The 25,887-nt window shown below is 37.9% G+C and overlaps 2 protein-coding genes across 3 annotated transcripts; one reads left to right on the forward strand and one right to left on the reverse strand.

Moving 5' to 3' along the window:
* Positions 1-10,151: 10,151 nt before the first annotated feature.
* LOC111892524 (glycerophosphocholine acyltransferase 1) lies at positions 10,152-12,788 on the forward strand. The gene is made up of 8 exons (XM_023888572.3): positions 10,152-10,581; positions 10,673-10,771; positions 11,123-11,180; positions 11,288-11,388; positions 11,485-11,580; positions 11,669-11,762; positions 11,864-12,101; positions 12,279-12,788. Exons 1-8 carry the CDS (start codon positions 10,495-10,497, stop codon positions 12,631-12,633), a joined length of 1,128 nt encoding a protein of 375 aa, XP_023744340.1. The 5' UTR covers positions 10,152-10,494; the 3' UTR covers positions 12,634-12,788.
* Positions 12,789-13,000: 212 nt separating this feature from the next.
* On the reverse strand, positions 13,001-18,807 carry LOC111892523 (uncharacterized). Of its 2 annotated transcripts, none has more exons than XR_002850571.3 (9): positions 17,704-18,806; positions 17,330-17,614; positions 14,840-16,147; positions 14,595-14,753; positions 14,076-14,402; positions 13,729-13,992; positions 13,498-13,562; positions 13,287-13,391; positions 13,001-13,196 (listed from the first exon to the last, which is right to left on the reverse strand). XR_002850571.3 is itself a non-coding variant. In XM_023888571.3 (9 exons), the coding sequence occupies exons 1-8, from the start codon at positions 18,565-18,567 to the stop codon at positions 13,288-13,290; spliced, it is 3,360 nt and encodes a 1,119-aa protein (XP_023744339.1). In that variant the 5' UTR covers positions 18,568-18,807; the 3' UTR covers positions 13,001-13,196; position 13,287. The 2 variants fall into 2 exon arrangements, 1 of the variants encoding a protein (XP_023744339.1); XM_023888571.3 differs by having other exon boundaries at positions 13,287-13,375; positions 17,704-18,807.
* Positions 18,808-25,887: the final 7,080 nt, after the last annotated feature.

The raw sequence follows: 25,887 nt of genomic DNA on the forward strand, positions 1-25,887 counted from the left end.
TATATATTACATATAAACTTGTAGATTTGGGATTATACACTCAAAATAGTAAAAATAAGTGTTGTGTTCAAACATGTATAACCTAAACTAAAAAATAAGCTTTTAACATAAACGATTTGGTCTAATTACGGATTGTTTTGGCCACCTTGATGGTTTTATTTTTCAAAACTGTTTTACATGAAAAAATTTCAGGTTTATAACTTTAAAATAACTACTCTCACACATTCATAAAGTTTTTCTACAATTTTTGGCGATTTTTAGAAAACTGCCTATCATTTTCGGAAGGATTTCGGACCAGTCTGTGAAGATGAACATTTTCACACTGGTTTGGGTCATTAAAAATTATAATAAAAATTATGAACAAAGTAGACTCATTTTCCAAACACTCAGAGTTTACGGATCTAAATTTCGACTTACGATGATTTTTCTATAATTTTTCTAAAAATAGGGACAGAAAGGTCAAAAACAAGAAATTATTTTTATCATGCTAAAAGCTCTTATACATGTGTTAGATGCAAGTTTGTATAACTTATATATACTTTTAAAACATCTAGACATGTTAACTTATATGTACTTAACATATATATATATATATATATATATATATATATATATATATATATATATTGTAACAACGTAGTTTTCAAAACAAAATTTTCATTTTTGAACAACCAAATTACTTTAAAAAAAACATTCTCAAAAGAGTATTTCACCATTGTTATTACTCAAACATATTCCCAAGATCATAAACAAATATCCACTCTGTGTGTACGGTTCACGCCGACGCCTTCCCACGGTCCTCGTTAGTACCTGAAACACATAACACAACAACTGTAAGCATAAATGCTTAGTGACTTCCCCAAAATACCGCATACAACACATACGCCACTCGAGGATATAGCACGACCCTCCGGTCATTGTGTCTCAGCGGAACCGTCTAGTCTCGTGGCTCGTTGGACCTTCTGGTCTGGTCATAGCTCGTTGGGCCCTCTGGTCTGGTCTGTATCGTTGGACCCTCCGGTCCGGTCTATAAAATCATACAACATACATATATCACATAGCACATAATCTCATACTAGCACATAAGACCCTCTGGTCAACATAATATCACTCTAGGTAACGTATAGTGAGAAGACTCACCTCGCTGATGTCGGATAATCACTCGTGCCCGATCTCTCGACCTATCGTCCTCCTATATCATAATTACAACTCTTGTTAATGCTTTCCTGACTTTGTTTGACTGACATTATCAAGTTAACACTAGTCAACTTTAGTCAACGCTGGTCAACGGTCAACCTTTGACCCGACTCGTCGAGTGCCCTTGGGCAACTCGGCGAGTTCACCCATGTCCACTCGTACCCCTCTAGTCCTGCTTAACACGTCGAGTCTTTCCCCTGCTCGACGAGTGACACCTGGCTTGAATCGTGGGGCCTCCCCTACTCAACTCGTCGAGTCCAATTATGAACTCGGCGAGTTCCATTACGTACTCACGACCTCTAGATCCCTTCTGACTCACCGAGTCATTCCGTAACCCGGCGAGTCACCAACTGTGTGATTTACAGGGAAACCTTAACCTTACTCGTCGAGTCTGTTCTTGGACTCGGCAAGTCCATGCCATGCACAAACCCAAATGACCTCCTAAGGTCAGATCTGTTCCATTAGACCATAGATTCGACCTTCCCAAGCATGATAATCGCGTAAAGTCTATATCTTGATGCACATGCAACATCTACTTGATCCTATATGATGTTTTAGCCCCAAATATCATAACCCAAGGTCAAAACCCCCATTGTTCTTCATAAAGCTTGATGAGTAATGCTCTCTGGACCTCTATGGATCCAGATCTAAAGCCTCATCACAAAAGGGACTAATTTGACATCAAATCTAACCAATAAAAGGGTCCAAGAAACCCTAAATCCATATGATCATCATAACAGCAGAAGGGAAGCCGAATTACTACCTCAAATATGATGCCCTGAGCTCCAAATCCATAGAATGGAAACCTCCTTTGTTTCCTCTTGGCTAGAACCTCCTTCTTCTTTCTAAACAACACCTCAAATGTCAACAATGGCTCCTTCTCTCTCTCTCTCAAAACGCTCAAGCACTCTAGGGTTTCTCTCAAGGAACTGATAGCCGCAAATGACGGCCCTAAGGGCCTTTAAATAGGTCCCAAACCCGAGAGATTAGGGTTTCATTAAACAACGCAGACTCGCCGAGTCCGTCCATGAACTCGCCAAGTTCGGTCATGATCCGGATAAGAATTCGCGACCCTACTCGGCGAGTCTAAGCACCAACTCGCCGGGTCCCTCCACAAACTCCAAAATAAATTAATAAAATAATATACCTGGGAATCCGGATGTTACAATTCTCCCCCACTAGAATCAGACTTCGTCCTCGAAGTCTTACTCTACAAACAATTCTGGATGCTGCTCACGCATCTCACGCTCCGGCTCCCAAGTCAACTCTGACCCCTTCCGAGGTTGCCACTGGACCTGCACCAGAGGCACTTCCTTGTTCCTCAAAACCTTGATCTTCCGATCCCTAATAGCCACCGGTCTCTCAACATAGTTCAGGCTCGCATCCACCTGAATATCTTCTAATGGTACCATTGTCGACTCGTCGGCTATACACTTCCTCAGCTGTGACACGTAGAAGGTGTCATGAATCTGGCCCAACTCTGTAGGTAGTTCCAACCGGTAGGCCACCCTGCCTACTCTCGCAATCACCCTAAAAGGATATATCGGGGCCCCAACTTGCCCCTCTTCCTAAATCGGATCACTCCTTTCCAGGGAGAGACCTTCAGGAGCACGAAGTCGCCGACCTGAAACTCGAGCTCGGACCGGCGCCTGTCCGCATAACTCTTCTGGAGACTCTGAGCGGTCAACAGTCTCTGTCTGACCTGCTGAATCTGCTCTGATGTTTGAAGTACTATCTCTGTACTACCCATCACACGCTGCCCTACCTCTCCCCAACAAACAGGAGTCCGACACCTCCTCACATACAACAGCTCAAAAGGTGGCATACTAATGCTCGAATGATGGTTGTTGTTGTAGGAAAACTCTGCCAAGGGTAAATACGTGTCCCAACTCCCGCCGAAATCCAACACACATGCTCGGAGCATGTCCTCGAGCGTCTGAATTGTCCGCTCACTCTGCCCGTCAGTCTGTGGGTGGTATGCGGTACTAAAATGCAGCCTCGTACCCAATTCCTCATGAATTTTTTTCCATAATCTGGAAGTAAAACGCACATCTCGATCTGAGACAATCGAGATCGGCACTCCATGCCGCAATACCACCTCCCTCACGTACATCTCTGCCAACCTTTCAGCGGAAGAGCTCTCATTGATAGCAAGGAAATGAGCGCTCTTCGTCAATCTGTCCACAATCACCCAAATTGCATTGACGCCCCTAGCAGTCCTCGGCAATTTGGTGATAAAATCTATGGTAATCGGTTCCCACTTCCACTCGGAAACCTCCAACGGCTGCAACTTACCATGCGGTCTCTGGTGCTCGACCTTAACCCTGCGACAGGTCAAACACCTCTCAACGAACCATGCAACATCCCTTTTCATACAGGGCCACCAATACTCTCTCTTCAGGTCCAAATACATCTTAGTGGCCCTGAGACGGATCGAAAACCTCGATCTATGCGCTTCCTCCATCAATACGGTATGCGTTCCGCCCACAAACGGCACTCAAATCCGACCCTAAAAAGTCATAAGCCCTCGGCTATCGGTGACGAACTCCGATACCTGCCCAATAACCCGCTCCCTCTTACGGTTTTCTGGTCTCACGACCTCAGCCTGGGCCCCTCAAATGACATCAAACACTGGGGTCATCACCGTCAGCCTCATACAAACATCTCGTATCGGGGCGCCCTCCGCCCTACGACTCAGGGCATCGGCTACAACGTTAGCCTTGCTTGGGTGGTACAGAATCTCGCAGTCGTAATCCTTTACCACATCCAACCATCTCCTCTGGTGCATATTTAGATTGGGCTGATCCATCAGGTACTTCAAGCTCTTGTGGTCCGTGTATATGGTACACCGAACCCCATACAGATAGTGACGCTAGATCTTGATGGCGAACACCACTGCCCCCAATTCCAGATCGTGGGTGGGATACCTCACCTCATGAGGCTTCAGCTGCCTCGATGCGTATGCTATCACATGCCATCTCTGCATAAGCACCGCTCCCAACCCCGATATCGACGCGTCGCAATATACTACGAAGTCCTCCATTCCCTCCGGAAGGGCTAACACCGGGGCTTCGTATAGTCTCTGGCGAAGTGTCTCGAAGGAGGCCTGCTGTTCTGGGCCCCAAGAAAAAGCAACACCCTTCCGGGTCAACTTGGTGAGTGGCACGACGATCTTGGAGAAATCCCGAATAAATCTCCGGTAATAGCCTGCCAATCCTAAGAAACTCCCGATCTCGGTGGGGGATCTCGGCACCTCTCGTAACCAGAAATCACACTTGGAGAATTTGGCGTAAAGCCTCTCCGATCTCAAAACTCCAAGGATCTCCCTCAAATGCTCCTCATGCTACTCTCTGGTTCTCAAATACACAAATATATCGTCGATGAACACAATCACCGAGCGGTCCAACATCGGCCTGCACACTCTGTTCATAAGATCCATGAACGCCGCCGGTGCATTGGTGAGCCCGAAAGGCATCACCACGAACTCGTAATGCCCGTAACGAGTCTTGAATGCTGTCTTCTGGATATCCTCATCTCGCACCCTCATCTGATGATATCCAGATCTCAAGTCAATTTTGGAGAACCAAGATGCTCCCTGCAACTGATCGAACAAATCGTCGATCCTTGGCAACATGTAACGGTTCTTGACCGTCAACTTGTTCAACTCCCGGTAATCAATACACATCCGGTGTGAACCATCCTTTTTCTTGACAAAAAGAATCGACGCTCCCCAAGGCGAGCAACTCGGTCGAATAAATCCCTTCCCCAGCAGCTCCTGCAGCTGCGAGGATAACTCCTACATCTATGACGCCTTGGTGATAGGGCGCCTTGGCGATAGGTGCCGCTCCCGGAACCAAATCAATACGAAACTCTACCTGCCTCTTAGGAGGCAAACCCGGCAACTCCTCGGGAAAAACATCCGGGAACTCACGCACTATTGGAACGTCATCCACCGAACTTGGCCTCCCAACGGCCTCTCGTGTGTCCATGACATAAGCTACAAACCCACTGCAGCCCTGTTGTAGACTCTGTCTTGCTCTGGCAGCCGAGCAGAACGCTGACCCACAACGGGTATCCTCGCCGTACACCGTAAGCACTCCCCCACTGGGGTCTCGTATTGTCACCAACTGACGCTCACTGTCTATAACTGCCCCAAATCGGCTCAACCAATCCATCCCCACTATAACACAAACGTCTCCCATCGCAATCGGGACTAGATCAATTGGAAACTCAACACCGAAGATCTCGAGTACACACCCTCGAACCACGTCTGTAGCATATACCGCTCGCTCGTCAGCTATGGAAACCCGTAGAGGTCGACTCAACGCCTCTCGCTGGATACTGATGTGTTGACTAAACGCTAATGACACAAAAGACCGACTCGCACCCAAGTTAAACAACACCAAAGTAGGTACAAAATTCACAAGAAAAGTACCTACGCATAACATAAAATAAGCACAATATCTTAATACTCAGCAAAAACAATGAACGAATACGTACCAGCCACGACATCGGGCGCTGCACGGACCTCCTACGCTATCAACTGGAATGCTCTCCCGCGAGCCCTCGGTGCCTCGGCCTTCACTGGCCAGGTCTCAGTACCTTGAGCAGCAGGTGCAGACCCCTGCGCTGATCCCTGCAGTACCTGTGGGCACTCAGCCTTCCGATGGCCGGTCTGGTTGCAATGAAAGCAAACCGAAAATCCCTTGGGATAGTCCCTCGCGTAATGCCCCTCCTTCCCACACTTGAAACACACCCCAGCTCTGCACGCTCCCTCGTGGCTCTTGCCGCACTTTCCACAAGTGCGGCCCTTCGGACCCCCAGATCTCGAATCAGAGGGATTTGCCCGCTTGGCTGCCGGCTGAGACTGTGTCGGCCGTCGATCCGTCCTCTGAGGCTCGACCTCCTCCTGTCCTGAGTCTCTAGCTCTATCTCCCTCTTCCAGGCATTTGCCTGGAGTTCGGCAAATGTACGATACGTCGAGTTCGTCACGAACTCCCGAATATCCCTCCTCAGAACGCTCAGATACCGACTCATGTGAGCCTGCTCCGTAGACACCTGCTCAGGGAAAAACATCGCCCTCTCATGGAACTTCCGTGTGATCACAGTAACTGAATCAGTACCCTTCTTGAGGGTCAAAAACTCCTGAGCTAGTCGTTCCCTTTCCACAGGGGGAACGTACTCATCACGGAACATGGTGGTGAACCTCTCCTAGGTCACCGCATCAAGCTCAGCTGGGGTGAAATCTGCTGACACAAACTTCCACCAGTCCTTCGCCCCCATACAAAGCTGGTTCAGCGCGAACCGTACTCTCAAATGCTCTGGACATGAACAAGTATAGAAACATCCCTCCACATCTGTAATCCATCTCATAGCAGCAATCGGATCCTGTGTCCCATCGAACTCTGGTGGCTTCGTGTTACTGAAGTCCCGATACAGCAACGAATCACCCCCCTACGGCCTGGCAGCCACGACAGCCGCGGTGGCCGCAACAACAGCAGCATCGGTAAGAGCAGCATACCACTCATCAAAAGTCTCAATCAACGTGGTCTTGATAGACCCAAACATCTCCGGTATCTCCGCCCGAATGGCCGCAACCACCTCCTCATGAATCAACCGACGGATCTCCTCGTCACTGACACCGCTGCTCTCAGGTGTGTGTTGTGTCCCAATTATGATGTGTCTGAAATACGACATAAAAACATCAGAGACTCGATCGAGCATGCTCGCACTCGATAACGCAACCCTACTCGTCCTCCAGCATCCTAAGGATTCTTACTTGGACTGCTCACCGATCTGGTGTCTTCGGTAGTACGGGCCCTATACTACCGACCACACCGCATCAGCATTCACCCCAAGTCCTCCTCCTTGGATTCCGGATCGCAAGTACTCTACTCTCGCCATGCATTGGCTACCCTCTGGTAGACCTCTCATGGGCTCCTCACTGCTACCTACTCACTCTCAAGGCAGCTCATAGCAGCAGTAATCTCCTAGGCTAAGGCATCACGAATCAGACCCCTCTAGTCCTAATATGAATACCTAGCCTAATCTTGCATGCATAATATAAAATAACATATCTCATAGCACATAATGTAAGGGTATTTTGGGGATCCATCGTTCGGGCGTTGGCTGTCCGTACACACTGCTCTGCTCTGGTTGTCTCTAAACCTCTCACTCTTTTTAGAAAATTTAGTTTTTTATTGTTGAAAATTTCTCAAATCCTCAGTTTGAGTTCAGATACGCCTGAAGGTGCATCCGAGTCCCTCAAACCAAGGCTCTGATACCAACTTGTAACAACGTAGTTTTCAAAACAAAATTTTCATTTTTCAACAACCAAATTACATTTAAAAAAACATTCTCAAAAGAGTATTTCACCATTGTTATTACTCAAACATATTCCCAAGATCATAAACAAATATCCACTCTGTGTGTACGGTTCACGCCGACGCCTTCCCACGGTCCTCGTTAGTACCTGAAACACATAACACAACAACTGTAAGCATAAATGCTTAGTGACTTCCCCAAAATACCGCATACAACACATACGCCACTCGAGGCTATAGCACGACCCTCCGGTTGTTGTGTCTCAGCGGAACCCTCCAGTCCCGTGGCTCGTTGGACCCTCTGGTCCGGTCATAGCTCGTTGGGCCCTCTGGCCTGGTCTGTATCGTTGGACCCTCCGGTCCGGTCTGTATTGTTGGACCCTCCGGTCTGGTCTATAAAATCATACAACATACATATATCACATAACACATAATCTCATACTAGCACATAAGACCCTCTGGTCAACATAATATCACTCTAGGTAACGTATAGTGAGAAGACTCACCTCATTGATGTCGGATAATCACTCTTTCCCGATCTCCTGACCTATCGTCCTCCTATATCATAATTACTACTCTCGTTAATGCTTTCCTGACTTTGTTTGACTGACATAAGTTAAATATATTTGGAGAATACATAAATTGAATTTAGATGCTTGTTTTACATATTAATCAGAGCATCCATATATACTGGCATAAAATCCAATCATGAAATTGAGATGCAGAAATAAGAGTAGCTGGGGATATCGAGATATGAATTTGCCAAAAAAAAATGTGCGTTTTGGTTCAAGGGAAGTCTCTCAAATCCTTTTTCACCAAAGTACATGAGGAACCCAAGATGCTCAAATTTCTCCAATAATAAAACATGCAAACTTTGAAGCAAGATAAGATTATGCGTTTATTTTTATGTTAGAAAAATAGAATCAAGATTGAAATTATTGATGAGTTTTAGACATAAGAACTTTCCTATATGCACATACAACCCTATAGCTTGGATCTAGGTTTCACTAATTGAACATGCAATATATCCAAGACTTTCATGGCTAGATCTAATGTAAACTAACAATCAAAACATATGAAAACAGATCTAGAATAATACCTTGAGTTACTTGCTTGAAAACCTTCTTCTTCTTGGAGCTTAGAGTCACAAATGTCACTCCTCTAATGGCTTACAAACACCAACTAGCAAGAAGATGATTTAAGAGAAGAAGTGAGGTGAGAAATCGGCTCTAGGGTCTCCTCAAACATGGAGTGGCCGATTTCTTGAACCCTAAGGGTCTATTTATACTGTGAGCTCCTAGGGTTTCACCTTAAACCCTAATTGGATAACTTAGCCTCAAAGCAATCCAAAGATCATCCTAGATAAGCCTTGGACGATTTCTAGGAGATCCATATCCCTAAAATCGTCCACCCCTTAATCCATAAAGATCCTTAGCCCAATATACAACTATCACACATTTGACAGTTTATGCCCCTTTATTCAATTAATCTCTTTAAGTCACCAAATTAATTCCTAATCAATTTATGATTTATATTAATTAAATAATAGTATTATTCTTTTAACATATTATTCTTATAATACATTAATAACAATATCTCTTCTCTCTATATAAATCACCTTGTCAAGTTGCTATGGTGAAGGCAACCCAAAAGGACCATGCACAATCTAGTCAAGTATTTACCAAATATAGTTATAGCCTTAGACACTAATCCAACAATTATAACTACAACCTGATATGGTCTACGTTTCGGAGGTCCGAATCCGCTGACCGATGATGGCATGGTCACCGACTATGAATCGTGGAGAAGAGTCAAGAGAAATGGGGTGCAGAGATAATTGTTGGTTTTAAGGAACACTATAAAAATAAACCAAATTCAAGTTTGGATATGATTTGTATTGCTTTTTACGTTTAAGGTATATATGAAGTAGATGAAGTCCTAGTCAACCAAATTCAAGTTTGGATATGATTTGTATATTGATTTATTGTGATTTTTGATAATATATTAGAGATTATTGTTGGTTTTAAGTAACACACTATCAAAATAAACGAAAATAATTTTGGAGACATAGAGGTAGACGCCGTAGACGATAGGTTGAACGAGAATTGAAATTAGAAGATGACTATTTTTTGGACATGTGTCTCTAAGAACTACTGTTTTATTATAACAAGAAGATTTTAAGATATGTGTAAACTAATTACCACATCAACACATATTAAGAAAAAACAAATTAAAAAGTATCAAATCAGTACCAACCTATAACCTATTAATCCCAATATCAATATTGTGTTTTTTATCACTTTAACAAGTTAAATGTTATAATAAATAATAAAAAGAAAAGAAATTGAATGGTGTTATACCATACAAAAAATTTGTTCTCTAAGACATTTTTCTAATTTATATACATATTTGAACACAAAATAGTAGCTTTATAAATTGTGGCAAATAATTTTTTGTCATAACTCATAAGATAACAAATATATTCTAACTTTTGTATTTAAATAATAAAATGTGTACTCAAAATGAAAAAAACACATCCTGTAAATAGAAAAGTCTACATTATTTAAATTAAAAATTAAGGTAGGATAAGTTGAGCAAGCAAAATTCTGTGATGACAAGGTCTTTACGTGTCCACAGTTTCAAATTAAGCAAACTACAAAAAGACATAAACCTCTTCAATCAAAACGATACCCATTTCTGATTATCCTCAAACCCCTTTTAATCACACAATCGATTAGCAAACAATCGGAAAAATTGAAGTCTTATTGTAATCAATAACCTAGTGAGAAGCATACCTTTTATTCAAAGCAAGCGTCACCACCGCCTTCGTTCTTCTCAAATCCCAACCCCACCGCCCATTTCTTTTATCTATTATTATTCGATCTCTCCAGACACTTCTCAATCAAAAGCTGAAAAGGATTTAAAAGAGTACAATCATAATAATAAGACTTCAAAACAAAGAACGAAAGAAAACATGTCGAGCACTGAAGAGGCGGATGATTATCAATCGAATGGGCATCGGTTTCAAGGAGTGAAGCAGAGGTTAAAAGATCGATCCAGGGTATGATTTCGAGTTCGATTTTGTTTATTTTTTGTTGATTGTTTACTCAGTATTTCGAAGTTTTGAATTGGGAATTTGTTTGGTTGTTTAGAAAGTTGCTCAAACGAAAGAAAAAACGAAGGAGATCTTGTCAAAACAAGCTGTTAAGATCGCTCAACAGGCTGAAGAACATGAAAGTTTTATCACTAAGGTAAATATATATTGTGTTGTATGGATTGATAGATACATTGATTCTATTAAAGAGTTAGTCGATAGAATTGCTTTATGATGTAAATTGGTTGATTATCAAGTTCAAAACTAATATACATCATTAAACTTTAATCAAACTGTGAGTAATAAACTACATAAGCTCTCTTGTAACTTGTAAGTAGCACAAACACGAAACATACTTTATTCAATTCGTTACAAAATTTATACGAATATATGCATTTTGAAGCTTCATAGCTATTATCAGAACTCAAAGTTTGACTAATGTTAGGTCTTTTACTTTTTCATATTATCATGGGATTATTAACATTAGTCTTGGATGTGTTTATTGTAGGTTACTCATTTTATGGGTGTCTTTGGCTTCGGGGGGTTTTGCTTTATATTGGGTGCAAGTGAGTAATATGTAATATGGATGTGCTTTCAATTTAGTTTTTGGAAATTAAAATGTAATATTGATGATGATTTGTCGTTAAATCCATTGATATTTTGTTTGTTTTAGGGCCACAAGATATCCGATACGTCTACTGTTTGATCTATGTCACCTTTGTTCCACTTCGATGGATTTACTATCGATATAAAAAATGGCATTATTACCTTCTGGTAAATTCCAACAACCAAAGTACATTCATACTAAATCTTTAATTTCCCATTATTTATAATATACCAAAAATTAAATGTACTTAATATGTTATGCAGGATTTCTGCTATTATGCCAACACCATATTCTTGATCATGCTTTTATTTTATCCCAAAAATGAAAAACTTTTCATGGTTTGCTTCTCATTTGCGGAGGTAACTATATTATATTCCTTTTATTTTCATTTTCTTTCGATAATAAACCCATTCATCATTATCATCTTAATAATCCCTATTTTTGTAGGGCCCACTAGCATGGGCATTGATCGTATGGCGATGTAGCTTAGTGTTTAGTTCTGTGGACAAACTCGTAAGCGTCCTTATACATCTTTTACCAGGTGAGTTGTTACTTATTACATACCGTCCCAATAAATTCTGGGTCAACGTAAAACCATGATGAAAGTCATTAAGTTATTACCTTTTTTTATTTTTTTTATAGGGGTGGTGTTTTTTACTATCCGATGGTGGGACCCGGCTTTTTTTGAAGCTATGCATCCTGAAGGAACTGCAATGAGAGCTTCATGGCCTTATGTCGGAAACAAATCATTCCTGTGGACATGGCTGTTTACTGTCCCCTTAATTGCCTACAGTCTCTGGCAGGCATTGTACTTTCTGATAGTTAATGTCCTTCGTCGTCAGAGGTTGTTAAGGGACCCTGAAGTCATGACCTCTTACAGGTCAGTGTCATTACTGTTAGTGTATCCCACATTAGTGCAACACAGTTGTGTAAGTGTGTTGGAGTTTCTCCATAAGGGCTCTTTTGGAGAGACAATCTTGGACTCCACATATATCTTACAATATTGTTATATTTAAGATACATGATTTTGATTTGGTATCTGGTATGATTATTATAGGGAGCTTTCGAAAAAGGCACAGAAAGCGAACAACTTGTGGTGGAGGTTAAGTGGTTTGCTTGGGGACCAAAACCGTATGTTTATGTATATTTTACTGCAAGCGCTTTTTACGGTGGCAACGATGGCTCTTACTGTGCCTATCTTTTTGTCATATGAATTGCATCTTGCTTTTCAAATGCTTAAAGTTTCGGCGACTGTATGGAATGGTGGTTCGTTTTTATTAGAAGTTATGCCTAGACAAGTTGTTCTCAAGGAGAAAAGGAAACAAAAAGTGGTGCAGCCTGTAGAAGAAAATCATCAGCAAGACTTGGATCATGAAAAATCAACTGAGGTAAATAATGCTTCTGAAATGTAGTTGTATATAGTGTGTTTGTGTGTGTTTCGATTATGTTTTGTATGTCATGAAATTTATTTTCTAGTTTGTTTTTTATATCGTTGGTTGTTAGTTAGTTTAGTGTGGATTATACAACATGGTTGAAAGTAAAAAGTGTGTTTATTTCTGCTATTAAACGCTTGTTATATTGATTTTGTAGAATGTCTTTTTTTTTTTTTGGTTTATTGAAGAGTGTGACGAAGGAGATATGGGCAAACTGGTAATTTACATGAATTTAATGTCCATTGCTAACAAGCTTATGTCACGGCTTTTGTCCGTGGACCGTGAGACTTTGACATCTGGTAAATGACAATAATACCCTTTTCGTCAAGTTAATCCACAAGCTGTGTACAAATAATAAAAGATCCGTGGATATATTACTCTCTCATGTTCAGAACAACTTAAACTGTACACACAACAATCAATAGTGTACAACTGATAAAACAATCATAGGTTATATTTCTCTCTCAATTTCAAAACATATAAGAAAACAGTAAAAACAACAATGATCCATCATGTACAGAAGATACAGGGAGCACAAGGTTCTGTAAAATAAATAACGTATTAGCTAAACAGCATGACACAAAATTTATACGAAGATGAAGATGTAAATGTGATAACTGATAACCATATACCTTAGTCATGTTTGCTAGAAAATTGCCCTCCGATACACGCACAACATGATTTTGATTTATTCCAAAATTGACCTCCGCACGAAGCAACTCTGTAACATAGTAAGACTATAAAGTAGAAATCAGAAATCGAGAATTTGTTCACACAATTCTCGATCCTGAAGCAGCTCGAGTCATAAGTAAGCACACAACGAGAACGAGGACGAGAGTGAACCTGTTGGAGATGAGGTTCCACCATGAGCAGGAACAACAGTTTCTTGAGCCATATGATGTTTTCTTCTGTATTAGAAGTAAAAGAAAAAACCAAACACATGAGGACTTGTAAGGAGTCATTCAACCTGATACCATTTTTGCCTAAGCACGCTTAACTACAGACAGAAACTGTTTGTATGTCCTGTCTTGGAAAGACAGACAGTTGGAAAGAGCGGTTAGAAGATTTTCTTACCGTGGTGTTACCGTTGGGGGGATTTTTTTGCAGTAAAGAATCTGAGGGAGCGGTGCCTTCGCCATTGCTAGACTCGGAGCTTGTACTAGTACTACTACTGCTTCTCTTGGTTTCAGATTCTTGGGGTTTTGTGATGGGTATTAAGTTGGTGGTGTCAAAATCATTGAAATTTATTTCTCTTGTGGCGATGATTGGCTCGGGTTCCTTCTTGGTGCCATGTAACTTAATTTTGCTATTACCATTTTCTACGGAGTTATGTACTTCCTGCGTCCAGTTAAGTTTGCCAAAATGTTTTTTAAATAAATTTGTTTTTGTTATATGATTAGGGTATGCTAAGATGAACTCACCGTAGTAATCTCCATGGGTGTGATCTTATCATCTATGATTTCTTCTTCTTTGGTTTCGTGTTCATGGGTGTTTGTTGGAAGTGTGTTTTCATTCTCTTGTTCAGCTTTCTCGATGTCACCATTGTTGGATTCTAAAGATATGAGCGGGATCTGGCTTTCATTTTCAAGTTCTTTTTCCAAAATGATGTTTGATTCCTCATTCGATTGTACATCAGTTATGGTTTCTTCTGTGCTCTCAGGATCAACCAAGAGTTCATTACTCTCCTTTTTAGCCTCTTCTACATGGGTTATGTCGGGTACATCATCAACAGGAAAACTCTCCACTTCCTGCATTAATCCATGTTTCTAAATCATCTATTGAACATAAAGTGTTGTATAGTATTTGTGTTTTGACATGTATTAGAGTAAGAGGTAGAGCATCTACAATACAATGTATAGTTCTTAATTATCTAATTGAACTTTTGAATGGGAAAAAAAAATATTGAAATTATTAAATATTGTAATTTAAGATGAACTCACCATAGTGACGTCATCAACACTCTCTTCAATCACCTTGGATTCTTCCACCTCTGTATTCAAGTCCATCGTCTCACCATTGTCATCTTCATCAACATTTTCGTCATGTAGACCATTGCCATTGCTGCTACCAGGAACTTCAATGTCGGTTATTCCCCCACCCTGCTTAAAGCTCAAATCATGAACACCATCTATACACATAAATTATCAAACAAATCGTTTAATATTTTGTTTAGCGTGAAATTTACCTGTAATATTAACGCTTTTTCAAGTTCCTCAACAACTTGAGCCATGGTTGGTCGTTCTTCAGGGTTTTCTACTACGCAGTGGCATGCAATTTTGGCATAAGTTTCCAATGCCTCTGGTTTTATTTCATCCCTAATATCAAAATGCACAATCTTGCGTAACATATTTTGTTCGAGCCTCTTGGGAACCAATTCAGTAACATGTCGTTCTTGATAATCATCGGTATCCACTAGCTCCGGCACCCCGCATAAAACTTCAAGCAATAAAACACCGAATGAATACACGTCAGATTCCTTCGTCTTACCTTCAGGATCCAGAATCCTCTGAGATTTTCCAGGCAGAAGTTTCGACAACCCAAAACTTGAAACTTTAGCTACGAATTTTGATGAAATTGAATCCAATTTCAACAAAATTTTCGAAAGTTTGATGTCACCGTGGATTATACCAGGCGTAGGGTTTAGACCGCTGTGCAAATAGTCGACTCCGCGAGCAGCACCGAGGCAGATCTCGAGTCGCTGGATCGTAGTGAGATGTTTACTTAAATTATCCGCTAGATTCCCACCGGAGATGTATTCGTACACGATTGTAATTTCGTTGTTTTTTTCGTCGCAAAAGCCGATAAGCGCGACGAGATTTGGGTGGTTTTGGAAACGAGCTACGTTTAGAATTTCTGATAGAAGCTTGGGTTTAATGTTGCCGAGGTTTGTGATGTTTAATTGTTTTAATGCGACTTGTTGATTGTCATATTCTCCTTCGAACATGCTTCCGTAACCATCAATGTCGATTCTCTTTCCAAATTTGATCTTCTGGAATGGAATTCGAAGGTCATCCAGCCCGTCTCCAACCTCGTTCCATGACCTATTGTCTGATTCCGGATTTCCAGAGTTCGATTCCTCTTCAGACTTGGATCCGTTTGTGATTTCTTCTGTGGTTTCTGGAGCATCTTCACTTTGAGTTTTGCTTTGGTTATCATCTTCGATTTCTGTGGTGACGTTCGATATCTCTTTGGAGTTTAAATCGTCTGTGATTTCTTCTGCGGTTTCTGGCTCATTGATGCTCGCAATCGCAGTGTTGGTAATCTCCTCTTGATCGTCTCCAATTTGGACTAAGTTTTTGTTATCGTCTTCGGTGATGTTTGATTCCTCTTTGGAGCTTAAATCGTCGGTAATTTCTTCTGTGGTTTCTCGATCATTGGTGTTCTGAATTACAGTGTTGCTACTCTCCTTTTCAGCGTCTTCGATATGAGTATTGTCGGCTAAACTCTCACCATTGTCGCCATTTAGAAGTGAAGCATCGAAGCTCCGTTCTTGCTGCATCAAACCATTGTTTCAGAAAAAAAAAACACCAATACAATTTTGACACATCATAACAAACTTCATTCTAAACAGTCAATAATTTAATAATCTATTAAAATCGAATAATTTATAGATTTGATTATTATCCATTTATACATCAAAATAATTTAGGGTAATTCTATTTGTAGTTGTTTTGTGTAACCATGTGAATAGTGCTTGTGTATCCAATGATTTATAAATAACTATAAATTTTGTTATAAATTACGGAAAAGTGTTTTACTAATATAATAGTAATTTTTTAAACTGCAATCCTAAAGAAAACCATACCAAAATAAAATTTTAGATAAATAAATAATAAAAAAAGACAATAATAATAGATAAATGAACTTAAAAATTATCAAATAAAAAAATTAAAAAAACACGTTTCATACTATTTTTAGGTAAAAATATGTTGTGTGACATGGACCAGTCTTTCACAAGAAGGTTATATGCTACGATTTCCATTTTTAAAGTATCATATTATAATTATAATAATTTGTTTTAAATGGCAAAGTTTTGGTAACTTTTAATATTGATTACAAAATATTAATTCGTCATGTCTGGTCCAAAAGATTGTTCGGACGACTTGCAGTTTAGGTATATAATGAAATGTTATATTTGATTTGAAACAGTATGGCCCATAATATATAAATGGGTTTTAGTTTATTATGTACAAAAAGCAAAAATTTTAAATACTGAAAAATACTTCTAGAAAAAAATATAAAATATATATATGTGAAAGAAAAAAAGTATATATGTGTGAAAGAAATTAGCACATGTGCATATGTATCAACAATATATTAAAAAAAAAAATCTTGATAATGTAAGTCAAAACAATGATTACATTTTAAAAGGTTCTTTTTTAGAAGAGGAGTAAAATGTAAGTCTTTGTTTAAGTTAAACTAATCTATAGAAAGTTAGAAACGTTTAATCATAATGTTATGTTTATTATGGTAAATAATTAATATGTGATGATGTATGTAACTCTTTGTATTTATTATGGTAAATAATTAATGTGTGATAATGTATATAACGTGGTATTTATTGAATATAATTTTTACAATAATTATTGTAGCTTTAACCTGTATTATATAAGCATTATTATATGTTAGAATTAAAAAAAAAAAAAAAAAAAAGGTTAAAAGAAAAACAACTCACCACAGTAATATCGTCGTCTAATTTCTTCTCATTGGTAGATTCTGAAGAATTGTCAACTTTGCTAATCTCATCCGCTTTATCTTCTCCGGCGACATCGGAGATCACCTCCTTAGCATCTTCTACAACCGCCACAGTCTCCGCCTCCTGGGGTTCTTCGTCAAGTGTTTTTGAATCCATCGTCTCATCATCGCCATCCTCTTTCTGACCATCATCTACGACTGTTTCATCTGCTACGTCGTTGATGTTTTCGCTAACAAGAATTTGAACATAGGTGACCTCTCCTCCCTGCATCAAAAGCTCAAAAGTAAATACTAAATAATACGTCGACAAACAGTCAAATACTCAAATTGGGTCGACAATTGTACAGAATTTACCTGTAATCTCAACGCTTTTTCGAGTTCTTCAACAACCCGAGTCATGGTTGGACGTGTTTCAGGGTTTTCCATTACACACTGGCACGCGATTTTCGCGTAAGTTTCCAACGCCTCCGTTTTGATTTCTCTTCTGATATCGAAGTGCACGATTTTGCGTAATTTATCTTGTTCAAGTCTCTTCGGGACCAATTCGGAGACATGGCGTTCCTGATAATCATCGGTATCCACCAATTCCGATACACCACACAGCACTTCAAGCAACAGCACACCGAAAGAGTAGACGTCAGATTCCTTCGTCGGCTTCTCGTTGACTTCATCCTCCGGATCCTTCTGAGCTTTTCCAGGCACGATTTTGGATAATCCAAAACTCGAAACCTTTGCTTCAAATTTTGATGAATTTGAATCAGAATTCAACAGGATTTTCGAAAGCTTAACATGACCGTGAACGATTCCAGGTGTGGTGGAGTTTACGCCGGTATGCAAATAATCCAGTCCACGAGCAGCACCGAGACAGATCTCGAAGCGCTGGATCGTATTCAGACGTTTTCTCATCTTGTCAGCTAGATTTCCATTTGCGACATACTCGTAAACGAGAATGATCTCATTGCTCCTTTCGTCACAGAAACCGAGAAGAGCAACGAGATTTGGATGTTGCCGGAATTGAGAAATCGTTAAAATCTCACCTAATAGCTTGGGTTTAATGTTACCGAGGTTCGTGATGTTCAACTGCTTCAACGCTACTCGTCGATCTCCAAATTCTCCTTCGAACACACTTCCATAGCCGTGACCCTCGAGCTTCTTACCAAACTTGATCTTCTCGAACGGAATTCGGAGGTAATCCAGCCCGTCTCCGTTCTCCGACATGACTCTTAACTCTTCTGGTCACCGGATTGTTGGAAATCGGGAACCAAATCTCTGAGGAATTACGATGCAATAGAAGTTGTAATTCAACAAATAATGGCCGAAACAGAGGTGCATTAAACGTCAAGCAGTGAGAACAGTAATGGATCAGGGATTTTTAAAATGTGATGAAAATGAAACAGAGTGAAAACTGAATTTAATAATGGCGGAAGCCGGTAGAAGACGAGCGAGGTATGAAAGCAAATGACACCTCCATAAATGAAGACATGTCAAGTCATGGGGTATATTATAATTGTGATAAGTAGGTGTCTTCATTTGCATTAAATTCGAAACTAACTTAAAGATCTATTAATCAAGTCAAATTAAGCATTCTGGTAATCAACTTTTATGCAATAAATCTAGAGTTAATCACTAACTCTTCTCGGAGTGGTGCCGAGACTGTCGAGACCACCACCCCCTTCCATGTCCCGAGACTGCCGAGACCACCACCCCCTTCCATGCCATCTTCTTCGGTTGCCAAAGAGAGAGACTCGGTGAAGAGTCACCGAGTTCCACAGAAAACCTCGGCATGTCGAGGTGAGGAATGGTGTTCCTCGAGTTGCCGAGCTCCAGGTCACCCTCCACCTCACTCTTGCCAAACCATTCTTCTTCTCACACCCATCAGCCTAAAATAATCAAACATGGAAGATAGCAATGTTTTACAACCTTATCATAAAATATCGGGAAATCTCCATAAAGTCCTAATATTTTGTGTCAGTTTGTAGTTTAATCTAAACATTTGTTTTTTGAACAGAAAAGTCTCGATTATCTAATTTTATATGATAATCCATCATTTCCTATTGAAAAAATAACAATTGTTTCGTTAATCTGAGCAAAATATAAAATAATTGAGACTTTTTTGTTCAAAAAATAAACGTTAGGATTAAACCGTAAACTGATCCAAAATATTGAAAGTTTATCTGATATTTTCCTAAAATATTTATTAAACTAACGAAAAAAGCTTCACGAATTGGCAAGTTAATTAAATTTTCATGACACAAAATGATTTCACATATGATTCATGAATACTTTAAGTTAAATCATCAAAAGCTTTAACGATACCGCTTCACGAACTTCTTATTCGCAAACTAGCAAAGAAAAAAACGGGGCAAGCTCTTTATATAACATTCGATCATGTTTTTCTCGACAAAGTTCTCTTTCCCTGAAAATGCCATATTTTAATGAAGTGTTCCCTCTAATAGCCGATCCCTTCAAATCTCATATCGTGATTTCAAAACCTTGCAATATCGTTATAGGATTGTGATTAGCTTTATATACTTAGTAGCTGTTTAGTATTGCGTTGAATTCTAAATTGAATGGTTTCAACCTATTAATGGTTAAGAGAATGTAAGATTGCCTAACCTTTCAAAGACAATTCCAACAATTTTGATTTGTTCGGTGTTCATTTAGATGTATCAAACAACTCTTACCCTTGTCTTGTTCAAATATATAGAGGGTTCTTATACATTGTGAATTAATCAAAGAATATATACTTTCATAGTTTGAGAGCTACATTATCAACCTTACACATGTTATATATGTTCGATTCTTAGTTCTCTTTTTGTCGGACAAAAGGCCGACCTTGATTAGAATAAAGCAACTATCTACCTTGCAATCAACCTTATAAGTTTTAGGTGTTGTTTGTCTTTTATAAAGAAAAAGATCTGCAGTCTGCGAACCAAATCGACAAACCTCTTGTTAGAGTTTGGAATATATTAGTTGTGTCAATTTGTAACGCGCTTTGTTCGCATGTTTTGTATTATTTATGTCTTTTCTTACTGTGAATTGATTTAGTTCCAAATTCACACATTATGTATTCCTTTCTAATGTTCTCGTGAAGCCTATATAAAGGAACGTTAGTTAGTGGAATGGGTCAGAATTTTTGATAAAATAGTTCTTTCTTGTATCGAATTGTTCTACTGACTCATTAATGAAAGTGAAATCTTATTTACCTTGTGCATCCTTGTGAATCTCTTAATCATTTGAATCACGAATCCAATCGTTCCATCAATTGGTATCAGAGCGGGAGATCATCTGAACCTTTTCAAATCTCGATTTTGTCGTTGTTCATCGTGTTTTTCCAGATTTGTTCATCGAATTCTAGATCTATTCCGTATTTTGCAAATCTCTTTGCAATTTGATCTTTAATTCCTTGTTTGAATCTTTTGATATGTTTCTAAAACTCTATTTCAAGTTCATTGATCTGATTCTTGTTTCATTTCATTCAAAATGTCAAAAGAGGATTCACACTCAATTATGTTCAATCTACTAAGTAATATTGGTTCTACATCGAGAATTCCTATTCTATTCTCTAAATACTATGAAGTCTGGGTTCTTCACTTTGAGAATTATGTTCTAGTTATTGAAACTCATGGATATAGCATTTGGCACACAATCACAAAAGAATCATTCAAGTATTACAAGAAGAAGGTTGAAGTCAGAACTCAAGATGATTATGACACCATTGTTGCTGATGACATTGAAATTGATTCTGTTGAGAAAGACAAATTGATGTGTAACCTGAAAGCATTAAGAATCATAAGTTTTGCTCTTCCTCCTGACGCTTTTCGTTTGGTCAGTTCTTATCAGACTGCAAAAGAGACATGTGATAAATTGAAAGAGTTATATTCTAGAGATGTTGATCTCACTCATTCTCTACAAACATCACTTTTGTCTGAATTTGGATCTTTTGAGCAAAAGTCTGATGAAACCATTAAACAAACAGTCAATTGATTTAATCATCTTTTAAGTCGTATGCTATAACACAATTTGAAAAGAGAAGTCAATGAACAAAAAGTCAGGTTCACAAATAGTTTGAGATCAGAATGGAAGTCAATTGTGTCTACTGTTAAAGCTCACAAACAATTCAAGAATTACTCTCTTACACAAATGGTTGGTATACTAAAGTCTCATGAAATGAAGTGATGAAGGAAGCAGAGTTCGTGACGAGTGTTGGTTCATTAGCATTGGTTAGGAAAAGTGAAAGCTCAAAGAAAAAGAAGACAAAGATTATGGTTAAAGATTTTGAATCTGATATCTTAGATGAGGAGCTTATAAAAGAAGATAAAGTTCTGATGGTAACTAATCAAAAGAAATTCTTCAAAAATAACTTCTCACTTTTCAAAAATAACAAAAAAAAAAAACGAATTAGCTGGAAATAATAATAAGCAAGGAAGTTCAAACTCTAAAAAATCAAGAAGTAAAAGTTTTAAGAATTTTCAAAGGGGTGACGAAAAGAAGGAGAATAAGTTACTAGGTGATTCAGGCTTTGACTGTAATTATTGTCATGGAAAGAATCATTTTGCAAAAGAATGCTTGTGGCAAAAACAGAATGAGAAGAAAGAAAAGGAAAAAGATGAAGCCTTTTATGTGAAGAAAATTGAGGAACTTCGCAAGAATTCTAGCAAACCAACTCTTGTGGTGATTAAATACAATAGTGGTGATGAAAATGTGGAAGTATGGTCAATTGACTCAAAAGATGACGCAGTTTGAAGACCAACTCACATTAAATGTTTGATGGTGAAGACCGAGAAGAAGAATATCGGAGGTAGGTGTTTGATGGTGAATAGCGTCGGTTCTGAAAGTCAAGGTTATTTTATAAATGAAGGAACAGTTTCTAATGCTCGTTTTCAGCGAAGACGATCAAAGAGCATGTCTCTGAGTGCGAAAAGGTAATTGACATGGTACATTCTATTCTTAAATCTCTTAATATTCCTGTTTCTCGTTATAATTTTGAATTAATCGACTTGCGTGATGTTGTTTCTGATTTGAGTGATAGTTTAAGCAGAACTTCCATAAGAAATTATAATCTTGATGATACAATTAGCAGGATCATTTCAAAGAATGAAGAAAGACATATACAAATAGAGGCATTAGAATTAGATCTAGTTAGGTATAAAGATTATGTAATAAAGCTTAAGAAAGACAATAGGGTTGTTTTGAAACAAAAAAAACATCTTTTGTCTTATTGAGAAACATCTTTATACTAACATTACACAATTTCATCTTGATTATGAGATAGGAAAAGGCTTGCATAAAATGATTTTTTCTTTCTTATAATTGAAATTGATGAAATTGATGTTGAATGTTATAGATGCAAATCTATGGTATCATCTAATGAACCAGTTTGTGATTCTTACAAAGTTGGAATTGAGAAAATTGAAGAATAAATTAAGTCTAAAGATAACAAAAAGATGATAAATGATATTTTAACAAAAAAGGATAGAAAACAAAGCAAAATCATTTCAATTGAGAAATATAATTTGTTATGCAAGAAATTAAGTTCAGAAGAAAATCTCAATTATGAGAATATGTCTGAATTTGATGAAAGCGAAATGAGTGAAATATCAGTTGAAGATGAAGTTGATTGTTCTTCTTTTGTGATAAATATTGAACAACCAAAAAGAAAATTGATTTTTGAAGATTCAATGGAGTTTGAACAGTTTGTTCAAAATGATGGAATGAAACATTTAAATGTTCAAGCAACAGTTTTTCCAAAATTTCAGAAAACTCCAAATCAATTTTTCTGTGAAAAAGGGACTTGACAAAAATTGAACTTCGAAATTAACGTCATTGGTCAATCTTGATAATGCGAAAGGTTTTGAATAATTCTTTTGGTCAGCACCAGTTGACAATGATGATGAAACGAAAGGTTTATCCGAATTGATTTCATGGAAAACCAAAGGGAATTATGTTTCGAAACCACTGAATAATGTGAATTTTTCACAAAATGAAGCTGACCAAGTGGAAGAAAAGATGTTCCAATTGACATTCAAATGGAAAATGTGGTGAAAAGCACTCCAAAAAGAAAAAAAATGTGACATATCAAAAATCTGTTGAAGAAATAAAAGCAAAGAGAAGAACAATGAATGCTAGATATAAAAAGAATTTGATTAAAAGAAAACAGATGTGGAAGAAAAGAGAAATTAATAATAATGTTTCTTATTTTAAGAATAAAAATCATAAGTTTGTTGGTGTGAAAAGAGCTTCTAATCAAAATACTAATTCACCCATTCTTTCAAAAAGTAAATCCAAGTCATCAGCAAAAACAAAGTATATTCCAAAGTGTTGGGATTAAAACCCTAATTGTGATTTGATGAACAAGATGCAGAAAATAAGAACACACACAATAAAGAAGATATGTCGAATGATCACTCGATTTATTCAAAACATGAGGACTAAATTACACTTTCAGAATAGACTAAAGAATCTAACTCTACATAAGAAACCTCACAATGTTTGGCGGCTACATTTTGCTTCACTCTTAACCCTAATTATGAATAATACATGATTATTTTTAGGGAAAAGACAAGTCTTGGCCTTTTAACCTACACTTCATCAAGGGGCCCCAATTCCATAATCCATGGAGTACTTTGAAACCCTACATAAAGAAAGATATGAAAGAACGTGATGCTAATATCGTAGCATATAAAGCAAAAATAAAAGAGGAAGAAGATTTTTTTTGGAAAAGATGGCACAACAAAGAAAAGAAAATTCTAATTGAAAAACTTCTTTTGTTGAAATAAATCTTTGTGATGCAAAAACTCAAGTTTTCAAAATCGAAAAAGGGTGAATAATACTTTGATCATAAAATCATTTTGGATTGATAAAACAAAGATTTTTCCTGTTTCATCTTCTGAATCAAAGTTCTCATAAGGGCCCAAGATGGTTTGGGTTCCTAAATCTGCTTAAATTCGTAGGTGATACGTGACGATCAATACGATTCGGAATGGTACATTGATAGTGGCTATTCTCGTCATATGACTGGAAGGAAATCACAACTGAGAGAATTTCAGACTTTAAAAGATGGTGGAAGAGTGAAATATGGAAATAATGCAACTGGAGAAATAAAAGGATATGTAATGATAGCAAATGGAAAATTCTCAATTCGCAAGGTAGCTTATGTAGAAGACTTACAACATGATCTAATTAGTGTTTCTCAACTTGTTGTCGGTATTGGTCGTAAAGTTTCTTTTGACAAAGAAGGTTAAAAACTTATACACAAAGAATCACAGAATACCAATTTGAGGTCAAAAAGAAAATGCAAAATGTATCCTCTCAACTTGAATCCTATTGATGGAAAACCTTTTGTGTGTCTTCTTGCGAAAGCATCATCAGATGATAGTTGGTTGTGTCATAGGAGACTTTCGCATCTCAACTTCAAAGACATTAACAAAGTTGTTCTCATAGATCTGGTTAGAGGTTTTCCACTTCTCAATATGATAAAGAACATTTGAGTGCTGATTGCGAACTGGGAAAGAAAAACAAGAAAAGTCATTCTTTGGTCATGAATACCAAGATAATTGAACCACTAGAATTAATATATATATATATATATATATATATATATATATATATATATATATATATATATATATATATATATATATATATATATATATATATGGTCCATCATCAACTGAAAGCGTTGGCGGTAACAAATATATTTTAGTTATTGTTGATGATTTTTCTTATTTCACTTAGGTATTATTTCTTAAACATAAATCCAAAACAACTCAGAGGATGATTGATTTTATCAAGAAAATTGAGCTTCAATTACGAAAAACCTGTTCGGAAGATTCGAAGTGATAATGGAACGGAGTTTAAGAATCATGCTTTTGATAAGTTCTTAACAAACAAATGAGTTAGTCATAAGTTTGCATCTCCACATACTCCACAGCAGAATGGTGTTGCTAAAAGACGAAACCGTTCCTTTTTTGAAGATGCGAGAACCATATTGTCCTTCGCAAACTTGCCATTATACTTTTGGGCTGATGCAATTACAACCGATTGTTTTACACAAAATAGTTCTTATATCAATAAACGTTTTTTGATTACACATTATGCTATTTTAAATAATCACAAACCTGACATGAAATTCTTTCATGTTTTTGGTTCCAGGTGTTTCATCTTTATCTCCAAAGAACATCGTAACAAGTTTGACACAAAAGCTGATGAAGCAATATTTTTAAGATACTCTTTTAACTCAAAATCCTATCGTGTGTTGAACAAGAAGTCAAAGAAAATAAAAGAAACCTACTATGTTACCTTTGATAAAAAATATGTGAAAACAATTCAGAAAGAAGTTATCTCAATTGGAGAATTTTTTCCAAAATCGTCTAAGCAAACAACTCCTCTAACGAATCTTTATGAGGAATTTTTACATTTTTTTGATGAACTTGAAAAAGCAATATCTTTTGAAATCAAAGAAACTGATAATCATGGTAATGAATTGTTAAAATTGGTTGATGAAGTGTTACAAAATGTTGAAACTTCTGAAGAAAA

Source organism: Lactuca sativa, chromosome 5, assembly GCF_002870075.4.
Source record: "Lactuca sativa cultivar Salinas chromosome 5, Lsat_Salinas_v11, whole genome shotgun sequence".
Taxonomy (NCBI): domain Eukaryota; kingdom Viridiplantae; phylum Streptophyta; class Magnoliopsida; order Asterales; family Asteraceae; genus Lactuca; species Lactuca sativa.